General features: G+C 45.1%; 1 protein-coding gene across 5 annotated transcripts in view; it reads right to left on the bottom strand.

Annotated features, from left to right (window-relative positions):
• Nucleotides 1–12610, bottom strand: part of AFF1 (ALF transcription elongation factor 1) — a 116708-nt gene that overhangs the window by 1210 nt on the left and 102888 nt on the right. For 3 of the 5 annotated variants that reach the window (XM_062574325.1, XM_062574328.1, XM_062574326.1), the window contains 7 exons: nt 11606–11669; nt 10517–10653; nt 9238–9309; nt 8552–8645; nt 8406–8449; nt 6728–6957; nt 144–3697 (listed from right to left, as the gene is read on the bottom strand). In XM_062574325.1, the coding sequence (XP_062430309.1) occupies nt 3576–3697; nt 6728–6957; nt 8406–8449; nt 8552–8645; nt 9238–9309; nt 10517–10653; nt 11606–11669 (763 nt within the window). In that variant the 3' untranslated portion in view covers nt 144–3575. Of the gene's footprint in view, nt 1–143; nt 3698–6727; nt 6958–8405; nt 8450–8551; nt 8646–9237; nt 9310–10516; nt 10654–11605; nt 11670–12610 lie in introns of those variants that run through there. The other 2 variants (XM_062574329.1, XM_062574330.1) reach the window with 2 other exon arrangements.

The raw sequence follows: 12610 nt of genomic DNA, 5'->3' as shown, positions 1-12610 counted from the left end.
AAAAATCCAAACAGTGACTTCTTGTACAGAAGTTTATACTCAAACCTAATTCAGAAATGAAACACTAAGACCATTCAGAGAGAAGAGGCAAATTACAATTTCTCTACAAGAAGCTGAGAACATGAGGACTCTTGCAACAACTCTTAATGAATAAGCTACTTCATTTATTGTTTATTACCCCATATGCATGAATCAATCATTTTGGAAATTCCATCACACACAGGGCAGAAAAGGTTATTTACAAGAGGGAGATACACCCCCCAAAATAAATTTAAGAAGTACAGATTTATAACGGGAACCAAGGGGGAGAAGAGAGGACAAAAACAAAAACAAGGACATTGCAGCCAGACTTTGACTTTCAATTACAGAAGAGATCTACATCTCCACCTAAGTGGGGCTTTTCAACTATTAAATAAATGGCATCTTAAAAATAGAACATTTGACAATTTAAACACACGTATTATTTCTTCTAAATAAATATTGCATGGAAATGATGCTGCTTTGCTACCATAGCCTCCTTCTCTCCTTCTGGGACTCAACCATCACCTTTGCTTTGCCTTTGATTTCTGGGTTTGTTTCCTAATGGCAAATGGTATTTCCCCTGCTCTTTTTGGGGGGCCAGACCAGGCCCCACTGAAAACTATGGGCATCTTTCCGCACCCTCTGTGGGCCTCTGACCTGGCTCAAGGTTGAAACATGATGGCTTTTATCAAAATTAACTATTTACACAGTCTCTTCTACAGACTAAAACAGAACATAGCTTCATGGTTTGTAGCTTATCACAGATGCTTCCAGAGCCCGCTCCTCACCTCCGAGATGAGACCCCCGAAACGCACCCCGCTTCGCTCCCCGCGCTGACCGCCTGGCATCTAGTTTGTGCTCGCCGCCAAGGGGGGCCTGCTGACGCTGCCGCGGGCCTCGCTGCGAGGCCGCCGGCGCCGCGCTGCGCCTGCCCTGCCGCCGAGCCGCCCAGCAGCCAGGGCGGGCAGCGCGCCTGCGCCGGCCCAGTCTCTCCTTGCAGCCTTCGCTCGCCCAGCTGCCCCGCGTAAGCTTTCCCAGGAGCAGAGCAGCAGATTCGCGCTGCCCAGGTACCAGAGCGTGCAAGAGCCGCGGGAGGAGAGGTCCTCGGTGGCCCGCGGCCGGAGAGCCGTGGGTGCCGCGAGCCTCCCGGGGCGAGAGCACCTCGCCGAGGCGGGTCCGGCGGGACAGCGGCGGCTCGGCGGCCAGGAACCGGATGCAAAATGGGCAGATGCAAAATGGAAGTACCTGGAGACAAGGGTCCCTATTTCACCTTACCTTTACCCCTAGTGCTCTGCTGCGTTTCTTGCAGACTCCCATACTGATTTTCAAGTTCAATAAAGCTTTCTACCTTCCTTCACCTTAGCTGACGACCCTAAAACTAGCCTTATTTAAGTCAGAAGAAGATACCAATCCGCTGCTCTGTAATCCAGCTCGTGACAGTCAGAACAGCGGCTCCAAAGTGCACATCGAAACTTTCATTTTGTTTGCTGTTCCCACGCTTCCTGAGAATAAAACAGTTAATACAGAACCTCTGGCCATGCATTTACTCAAAGCAGTTGCTCCTCCCGAGAGGAGGCGCTTGTGTGAAGTTTCGTATGTAGAACTGGGGGGGGCGAAATATGGACTTTCCTTCCACCGGTTAGGATAGCTTATCCCTGAAATGCACTAAGGCTTTTAATAAAGTGAACAGAAAAGGACAGATCTTTTGAGATCTGAGAAGACCCCTGGGATCCTGAAGGCCCTCTGCCACCAGAGGAGGTAAGAGGAGAGCTCCCGGTGCCAACCCCGCGGGAAGCGTTGGGGCTCCCGAGCGCCAGCGAGGCTCTCCCGCACAGCGCGTTTCCGTTCCTGCCAGAGAAGCCTTCCCAGAGGAAACAACTTTTAGAAATTCAGAACTTTTGGTGATATTTGCTATCAATTTTCATAAGCCTTAAAACTGTGACCAAATATTTTACAAAGGGGGTACACTGCTGTACTGCAGCATGTGTGTTCCTCCATCCTGAAATAAAGTGAAAAAGGGAGCTAATTCATTGGGAGTATTTTCTTTCCTGTAAGCACAATTACTTTGTGACTCCATCCTTCTCTTCACCGCTCCCACTGGTCTGTCAGAAATGGGGTGAGGGATGCAAGAGGGGACCAGAGAGCTAAGGCACACTATTAGATATGAGGGTGGCAGAACGCTGTTGTAATGCAACAGGAAATCTTTGGGTAAAGAAGGGTGCCATCCTCCTGAACACAAGAATGCTGTGGATACGTTCTTCACCGTTATTGCCATCTGCAAAACCACCATTTCAAAAACGCAGCTCCTGACAAGGAAGAAATGCTTGCAAACAGCTAACGATTCCCTTTCGTGCTCCCTTGAAGACAGATTCCTAAGTTGCTGGGCCTAACTCGTCGCTCTGTTGAGAAAGAGCACGTGAGTTGCCTCCCACATGAAGGATGCACTGCTTCAGTACCAAATCCTGCTCTCAGATATTCACCAAGACCAGCGATGGCTGTGGGCAAACATCCAAAGGCAAAGTTTGTCTTACGTTCCACATTCAGCAACTCAGTCCCACCTTAAGCAGAAGCAATTCCTCCCAATTTAAGCTCTAAGACTCAGAATCACGTCCAGGCTGTCACAGTGACCCCATATGGCTGTCCTCCTCCCCCCTCCCGCCCCATCAAAACCGCAAACAGCAATCAGATGAGGAGTCGGCCCTCAGCGGGAGTGATGTTCCTCCACCACAGAAGAGACACGGAGCTTCCCCTCACCTCACCTGGTGATTCCTCCACCACAACTGCGTTTGGCTTACAAGGCTTAAACTAAGCAAGACCATAAGTGAAATTGTTCGAGTGTTAAGGGCGCGTGCGTGCATGAGTGCACGGCAAGGAAGAAAATCAAAGCAACGACGACTTAAGAAGTGAACTTGCAGCACTGAAGGCAGTGGTGTCACTCGCTTCTCAGGAGAGCGGCTGGCTGATAAATGCAGGAAGGTGAGGTTGGAAAGCAGGCAAGGCAGACCACTCTGCCGTTTTTATTTTAACATAATGCTGTTCGGTGCTGATGCGGATTTGTCCTCCCCTGCTGTGTCATCTGAGAAACAAAGAACCAGCATTACGGATTGCATCTGCGTTTGCAAAAACACTTCTCTGAAATTTCTTCTGGGCGCACAACCGTTGCAGACTGTGGGATGTTGCATAATAACTTCTGGAGGCAGATTTCCTTCTTGTCGGCACTTCTTCACGTGTGATTATTGTCCTGCTGGTTATTTGTAATAGAAATGTTTATAGACCATCAATACATCGAGCCACTCACACAGTTCATTGCACTTTGTCGTTTTAAAGGAAGGCATCATCAACTCTGAGGCCTTCCTCCATCTCTTCTTTTTCAAGGCAGCAAAGTGCTACCCTAAAAACTCAGTTCAAAAATTTTCCAGTGTAACCAGATCCCTTCCTTCTTGATTTATTTTCCCTTGCAGGTGCTTTGTATCCAATGATTCAACAAGCCAGACTGTTTCTGCGGCTTCCAAAGTGCAAAAGAGTTCAAGGTATTTCACCACCTTGAGCACCAGTTAAGGCGTATTTGTTTCCAGTCTCAGCCACTGTAAACCCTGTCTAGTGTAGTGTACCAGTTCAGTCATGCTACTGTTCAGTGCCAGAGCGCACACCGCCGTGCCGAGTTCAGCAAAAAATTCTGGAAAAGGGGGAGGGAGAAAGAAAACATTTGGTTGGTTTTTATACAACAGGCACATCTGAAAGACAAGTGCAACAGAGAGAAACAACAGCAACAGCAGCTTCCTCGCCGAGGAAGCCCGATCAGCCACGGGAACGTGGAAGAGCGTCAGTGCCACGCGGCTGCGAAGCGTAGCAGACACACACGACACAGCGCGTAGGAGGAAACCGCCTCAGGCGCACACAATTTGGACCTCTCTGCACTAGGAAATAGTTAAGCTTTCACAGCAAGTGTTCAAAAGTTTGCGCGTTCCCACCCAGCTCTCGAGCCCGCGCGGGCTCCGTCAGGCCCACCCAGGTCGCAGTGGCGGGGAGGGAGCCTGGTCCTTCCCCAGAGCGGCCTGCAAGCCCGTGTGCGCTGCCCGCGCCAGCGCAGCTGCCCACTGACAGCCCTCGATGCTGCGTGCAGGATCACATGTGTTTTCCACAGATTTTAAATAAGCCAAATTTGAGTGCTTTTCTGAGTGATGCCTGGAAGCTAGTTCCTCTCCTTCATCCCCAGGCCTTGGAGCCATCACAGCTTCTCTAGCAGAACGGGTTTAAACATTTCTGTTGTGTTTTATGTGGGCGAAACGGCATATCCCCTCTCCTCAACCTCATGCAAAGAAACGTCGACCCAACAGATGTAAAAACTTTGGAAAAGAGCTCCCCCCTGCCACGAGGCAGAGCCCTCATACAGCTCAGACAAGGCATGGCCGAGCTGCAAGTCTCTACTTCGGTTGCTAGTAACTGGACACGTCAGGCAAATTTAACAGCAGCGTTACTGCCGCGAGTCCCAACCAACTGCTCCCCCTCCGGCCTGTGAAGCAGACGCTTCGTGCAGCGTTAAAGCCCGGCAGGAGATGAGGGGCTTCCGCACCTACGCAGGTGATGCGGCAGGGCCGAGCGCTGGCAGATGCCTGCTGCGTGTCCTGCTGAGAGAGCAAAGCCACCCTGCTCTGCACTGCCACAGATCAGGGCAAGTTATAGAAGTTACATGAAGTTATCAAAATTTTTCTTTTTCAGTCATCTTCCCAAGACATGACTACATGACCTGCCTTGCAGTTACACGGGCCTGTCAGCCCCTCAGTTCCTCCCAACCTTGGCATAAGCCCAGGCGAGAACTTCTTCCGGTCTGTACAAAGACCTCTTCAGAACCAGAGGCATAACATTTTCACTCTCAGGCTTTCCACCTCCACCTGATTTTCCTGCTTTTGTTTACAAAATGAGTATCCATTCTGTCCACAGGAACGGAGGATTTCTGTGGGAGCTGTGAGCAGCGAGAGAGGTTCAGGACCACCAGCCTGGGCAGTCAGAAGATAAAACTATCTGTGAGCATGGTAGAGCTTGGAATTAGAGTGACTTCACATTCCCGCTCACAGCCTCAGCTTGCTCTCTCTGAGGAAGACTTGAGGGCAGAAGACAACCCGTTAGAGCATGACGATCCACAGCACTACTCTGAATTACTGTGTTCAGCTGAGTCCTGTCCTGGAGCCACCTACTCGTGGACCCAGAAGAAAGCATTTTTAACTCCACAGAAGTGACTCAGAAACCAATTATAACTGACTATTTTCCACTGACTTGGGACTTTCCAGTTTAAGGGAATACGATGGCTGAAAGCCACGGTTGCTTTTCTGTTCTTCTTATATGCTACGAATAGCATAAAAGTGTCAAGGATGTGGCCTTTTAGTTTTAAGCATTCGCTCCCCTTATCTTTCAGCATCTTTACATCACACTGAATATCTTAAAAGTTCCAGATCTGAAACTCCTACACCAATGCGAACAGTCAAAACAAATGCTAAACCTGTATGAGTATTCGCTGTTTCCCTGCGCAGGGATACTCCTTTGGGAATATGTGCTACCCTAGCGATCATTCACCCACATCAAAGTAACAACATAGAACAGGCTTTGAGTTTAGTCTTGATTGATGCAAGATTGCTCTCACACTGCCCTCCCACAGGTTTTCCTTGGTGATTCATTCACTTTCTGGCTGATCAGCAATGTATGCAGCTCCTCATATTTGTCAGTCTTTAATCAGCCTTTTGAGGTTATAGTCCAAAATACTGCACAGGAATTGCTGCTGTGAGCACAACTTTGCTCAGAGGACAGCAAACAACAAATGGAGTTACTTTATTCAAAGGTGACCTGCAAAACCTTTTTGAGTTTCAGCCGGAGCTGCCCGATTAGCATGCATGTTTTCACAGCCTTCCCACAATTCAGGCAGGCATATCATACTTATTTTTTTGTCCAAGTTTGTCACAGAAATACATCTCTTCACCTTCAGTAGCTCAAAATAACTTCACCTTTTATGAAAAATGACACCATAACTTCATGTGGGATGGCACATTGCAGTCTGAACTGCACCCACTTTGAGGGCTTTTGATTATTCACCATATGTACCACGTGACAACAAAACAACATTTTTAACAGCAAGAAAGAGAAAAGAAGTAAAGAAAAGAAAAGAAACAGCAGCAAATCTAGGAAATGCTACTGGAAAATGCTTGTCACGTGCCCAGCAGGGACTTCAAGTGTTGCTCACCTACTCTCCTAAGGAGAAGAGCCAGCTTAACAGCTTTCTGTACAAAAACACTCTGACAAATAAATTGAAACAGAAGGCCACAGACCACAAAGCTGTTATAAAGAAAGGGAACCAACTCAGAAAACACAAGTTCCCTTAAAAGGAAAAGATGAACATTAAAAAAAACCCTTATACTTCTCATGTTACCATGAAACGAGCTGGGTGCTTTCCACCACTCGATACCCTTGTGCCTTAGCTCTTAAATGTCTGAACAAGCCAAGACAATCTTTTAATTGGAACGCTCACCGAAATACCACCATAAAGTACCTCCGCCAATAACCTGCCAACATGCCCTAAATGTCTTGGTTATTTCAACATATTCAAGACTTCGATCTTTATGTCTGATGTTTGCTTACCTGCGTATTGGGATTAAAGCAAGCACGTACAAGCAAGCACAACACATTGAGATAGAGAAGCCAATGGGAAAAACCTTACCCTTATTCTTCCTGGCCAAGGCATCAGCCTGTTCCCAAATATCATACGCATAGAGGATATAGGAAGTGATGTTGACATAGGAAGAGGTGATGTTTGGGATATTATAGGGGACGCTGACTGAAGAGCCAATGCTGTTGCCACCACAGTTGCTAGCATTTGATCCTGGCTGAGAACTCACAGAACTGGCAGGAGAGGGCATTGGAGAAAGTGGAGAAGGCGTGCCTGTGCTTCTGCAGGGGAGAGAAACACCATCAAGAACATTTAACTTTGGAGTTAAATATCTTGCCACAAGACAGTCTCATGCCAGGAGGTATCTGGTGTCATCCAGACCTGCACTATGAAGTGGAGTGTCGAAAACTGAGATGTATTCAGCTACATAACATGTCGCTGTCCTTAGACTGCAAGGCCACAATTTTTGAAGATTTGCAACTCTACGGACTCCTCTTGTGACCAAAAAAAAAAAAAAAAAAAGGGAGGACAAAACCTCAGAAAGTGCCACCTATCCAACTTACAAAATCTGTAACTACTTGTGAAGGTCTTACCCAGATTCCCTACATAGTTGGCCTAATGAACTCCATTTCAGGCATGTTTAAGTTGTCCATACACGGGGCCTTGAGATTTCTGACAGATAGTCAAAGCAGTTGGGTCAGCTTAGGCATATTTATTCATAGAACTGGGAAAGCTAAATGTGGTCAGGTCACTCATACTCTGGACAGAAGCTGGCTTCCTTACATCACTTTCCTAATTCTAAGTTACTCAAATAAGAGAGCTCCACCACTGTGCTGGGAGACAATTTAGATACCACTAAACTATACTGTGCAAAGTGGCAGAAAAACAACTGGAATTTTAACAGCAATATTAAAGTCCAAATAAGCATCTTTTAACAATTAAGTTAAAAAGCGACAGATGTGAAACTAGGTATCTGTCTGCCAAATGCAATTACCACAAGACACAGAAAATAAATTCTTTCACATGGTCACAAGAACACACTTGGCCACCTGAAGATATTTCCAGTTAGCACATGCAAGTATCGCATGAAATGCAGGCCCAGTCTGATAAGCATCAGGTCAAACACTTTTATGTGAGTGTTCCTTTTACTTGTGCTGTCACATATACAGCAATACTGCTGCAGACACACAATAAATGACAAAATTCTCAGTAATTAAATTAGAAAGTGACTTAAAAAAAACAGTGGATAAGCTAACGAGAAAATATTGAAGCATCACTTTAAAGTTATGCTACCGCAGAGTAAAGGCATATTCATAAAGAACAGCCAGGGAGATAGGGATGCACTTGCAAGTCCCATGGGGACTGAATTCCATTAAGTCTCCATGGATCCGAGACATCTAACAGAACAAGGATGAAAACTGTAGGAGCTCTCAGAGCAGCCCATTGACAAGACCTTCCCTGTTCCTCGGAGCCTGCTTCATTGCTGGAGAACAGCTCTGCACGATACGCAGTAAATCTCTGCATCTTTTGACAGTAACAACTCTTTCAAACTGAGATGACAGCAAAGCGAGAGCTGAAACATATTCATGCCCCTGACAATATGATTTCTGGGTGTGAGATAGAGAGCGAGCTGTGAGTCACTCAAATACAGCTTACAGAACTCAAGCTCTGCGAGCTTCTGCTCACAGCTTTATGGACTTATTGCAACATACCTATTTTTCAATCTTACCTTGCAACACATGGAGAAGGTGCTTGGGTTACTCTGGAAGAACTCTGCAGCAAAGAACAGAATTGTCGTTAGATTTGGGTATGACAACCAACGTCGGTAACTAACCCCTCGGTACAGCTGGTAGTCTAATAATATACATGCTCTACCTTGAAGTGGTCATTGAGGATCCTGGAATACTTTATTGCAGTGTCTTTTTTGTAACGAAACATTGCCATGTGCAAAATGGATTGGCAGCGCATGCTGTGAACAGAAACACCAGGGAGTCAGCGCTCACATCTGTCTGCTGCCTGCTTGGCAGTAATTAACCTTGCAGAACAGGGGCAGATACATATCAATTTTATTTCAAATTCAAGAGAGCTCTATCTCCCCTCCTTCTGCTCATCATAAAGAGACTATGAAAAAAAAATCACGTGAGAGAAAAAACAGCAGAAGGGTCACGCCTGCTGTTTTACAGGAACAGGTGCCCAGCCTCTTATAGGTGCCACGGGCCTGGCGCGCCCCTGTCCAGAAGTGCCACAGCTATGTTCAATGGCAGCTTCTGTTACACAGCTTAAACATGGAGAGCCAAACAGCATTCTTTCACCTTAGGTGAAAGCCTTTATGCATTCTCAAGTTACCAGCATATCAAATTTTAGAGCCTTCATCTTTCATGCGTGTTCCCTTGTGATATTCCAGCTCAGCTTAGATATGTTTCAGTTTGCTCTGGTTTTTATATCATTCTGTTCCTTTGCAAAATTTTGATTGCCATTTAACTCATTCCTTCCCCTTGAAAGTCTTTCACTCCAGCAAATCCCAAAACATAACACGAAGGCACAGAAAAGCAGTTACGCACCATAACACGGCAAAAATTTTCTCATGTGAAGATGCTGAGGAGTCCGTAAAGGATTTTAACGTCATTATGAATCTAAGGAAACAAAATTAACACAATCTTGTCAGCTACCAGGGCTCTAAAGTCACACTATCTGTAATGGATGTAGTGCATGTCATCAATCCAAAACACAGGAAAGGTGATCTGAATTCTCAGTACTGGCACTGAGTTCTAGGTATCATCTTGATCAGAGGGCTTTATCTCAAAATGCCTCGCTTTCCACACAGTGGGAACAGAGATGACCCCTTATGCCATTCACTCTCCTAACACACTAATTGACAGGCAACGTCCCTACAAATAGCCGCCCCCCACCACGGGCCAGCTACAGATCTGGAGCCAAGAACAGATATATCCACCCTACTACAGCTAAGCTATTAATTCAAGCGTTTCTGGCCAAGAGAGACAGCTCAGTGGAAATCTTTTGGCAAAAGAACTTTTGGCAGAACACAAAAAAGAAAAATATCTTTCTGAAAACAAAGAAGCAAAAAGCCTTTCAGAAATATAGTCCATCAAAACCAGAAAACAAACTTAATTAAATTAAAATAAAAAACTTAAAGTCTACAATGAAAAGTAACTCACAGCTGTTTCAGCCAGCTCTAAGGCAAAAAGTTGAGTCAGCCCTCGGAAATCTCACAAAACTCTGAAGGTCAACATAGAAAAAAAGGCACCCGTTTCTTTTCTATCCAATGCATGTTTCCTCGGGCCGCATTACCTGTATATGTCATAACTATCACAGTGGTATCTACTACAGCTGTGAAACCCATTGGGGAAGCCTGCTATAAAAACTCCAACAAAACGTACTGGTGGAGAGACGTAGAAGAAACCAATAAAATCTGCCTTCAATCAAACTGCAGGACCTTTAAAGGTACACAGTGTTTCATACACTGCATTGTTGTTGTTGTTTTAACTGAAACGCTGTTGATTCACATGCAAAAGCCACTTCAAAACTGAATAAAGAGAAAGCTCCTTTGTATCCCTGAATGTCTTCTCCAGTGTTCACTGGTGTACTTCAGCTATAAGGCTCAAATCCTGAGCCCTACATGGTACCTAATTCTTGTGATAAGCAATGCTGAAACACTTCAAAACACGTGGTTCTGGTGTCTTTGGATGGTCTGTCCGTCCCAGAACTCTGCTCCAGTTCCACGACGAGAATCCTGAGCTGCCAGAGTCACAACCAACCACCACAACCAGCCCTTCTCCTTCACACATGCCATGCAGCCAGCAGGCTTCTATAACCACTTACTTGATGAGATCTATGGTGTCAGCAAATATGCTGTAAGCTGATTTTGGTGCTGGTGCATCCGATTCCATGGCAATCCCATACTCAATGAAGGAAAGAGCAGCATCCAAGTACTGAAAGGCCTTTCCAGTCTTGTCGGTCTGTTGGGAAGAAAATACTCATTTTTAGACTATATGAAAAGCTATTTCTCTCAGGGTACTTGAAATCCTTTTCTCTCCCTAGTGAGGCAGAATTTGAAGAAAGAAAAACGTGCAAGGCAGACCTCCAAATGGTATTAAAGGGATCTCAGCAACTCTTGTCACCGGGAAAGCATCCAGGACTGCTTAAATGCAAAAGGCATCTGTCCTGTCTTGATTGCCACCTCCAAGGTCTCAGCTCGCAGGCTTTTCTTTAGGAAATATGACAGACAGGACCATCCCACCACAATACTTTAGGGCCTCACCAAGCTACATTCGTAGAGCAGACTGACTTCTCAGCTCCTCAAAAATGTACCCTGCAGTTAAAACTGCTAAGACTTCTAGCTCTCAGTCTGGGTCCTGCACAAGAAAAGCTTTGTTTTCATCCATGCTAACATTATAAGTGTTATGGTAGCAACCAGACACCCCTCTTGCCCCTAAACAGCATGTGCTTTAAGAGTCCTGAAGTGACTCCTCTGAGTACATCTGTCCAAATAGTTGAAAAAAAAGCACAAGGGTCCAAATGCAACCCAGCACTTCCGTAAAAGCATAGGTGATGTCAGATTTACAAACATCAGCAGCAGAATTATCATCAGGATCCTGACATTTCAGAGGAAACTGTCTTAAAACTTGTTCAATTCATCTTCCAAGGATTTCATTATAGTTCTGCAATGCCAAATAGACCCGCTAATCTTGGACAATGTCAACTTTGAATGCTATTCTCTAGGTCTGCTTATACAAACGGAAATGTTTCAAAAATAGGCAAATAAAAACATTCCCTCCCCCCCAACATATGATCTGAAAAAAATCTATTAGGTGGAAATAATGCTAGTCACCAAATCTTTTCACATACACATAGGTGCCAGATCTGAATGCAAGAACTGCTTAACATTTCTAGCCCAAGGCCAAGACTTACCATAGCATCAGCTTTGTGCTTCAGCCTCTTGGCCTCTTCTATGTAATATTCCATCGGATGCTGTCTGAATTGGAGACAGAGAGAACAAATCATCAACAACAACAACAACAAAAAAAAGGCAGGATAAGTACCAATTTTACCTTCTTACCTAGAGGATGCTGTGATTCCTGTACAGACTCTCATTTATTATATATGTATTAAAAATAGTAATAATCACTAACTGAATATCATCAGCATGTTCAGCAATGCGCAGACAGGATGATATGAATATAAATCGATTAAAAAAATCTACATTAGAAAAACACTGAAAATTTACATTTGGACATTAAAAGAAACTATGCTAGGCTACTACGAAGCCAACTTTACTTCTTCACTCTCATGGAAAGATAGTAGTTATGGGATTTCATATCATTCCTCAAATATAATACCATAAATACATTTGGACTGAAATGAATCATATAGTACACTTTGCAGTACCACACACAAATCAGATCAAAAGGGCTTACATTTAAAGTTAACTGACTACAACAGATAGTCAGAAAGGCAGAAGCTTCTACAAATCTTTTTCTCAATCAACATGTAGAGCTGGACCACGTGCATTTCCGTGCGCTGGGCTAGTTTATTCACTGTACAGACTGCACACAGCTGCCTGTGCATAAAAAAACGAGCTGGGAGTCATGTCCTCTCTCCAGCCCAAGCAGCCAGTCACTTGCCCAGCACCTGGTCACAGAGGAGTTTGTCAAGGATGAAGGATCAGACAGATCAAAACCATCACTCGCAGGCAAGCACAGACATCCTCTCTTAAGAGAGGCTTCTCTTCTAGTTAAAAAGCACCTAATTTCTAGACCAGCTTCCCTCCAGCCAAGGACTGCTGAAACAAGAGACCTTCGTTTTGTTGTGGGTGTCTTTTAAAAGGGGGGGAGGATCACATACAGCCACAGCTGACAGAAGTAATCATGAGAACTGAAGTAAGCCAGCAAGGAGATACAAAGGGGGAAGTCGTGG

This window comes from Rhea pennata, chromosome 4 (assembly GCF_028389875.1).
Source record: "Rhea pennata isolate bPtePen1 chromosome 4, bPtePen1.pri, whole genome shotgun sequence".
NCBI classification, from domain to species: domain Eukaryota; kingdom Metazoa; phylum Chordata; class Aves; order Rheiformes; family Rheidae; genus Rhea; species Rhea pennata.
Note: the sequence above shows the minus strand (reverse complement) of the source record. Positions and strands in the feature narration are given on the sequence as shown.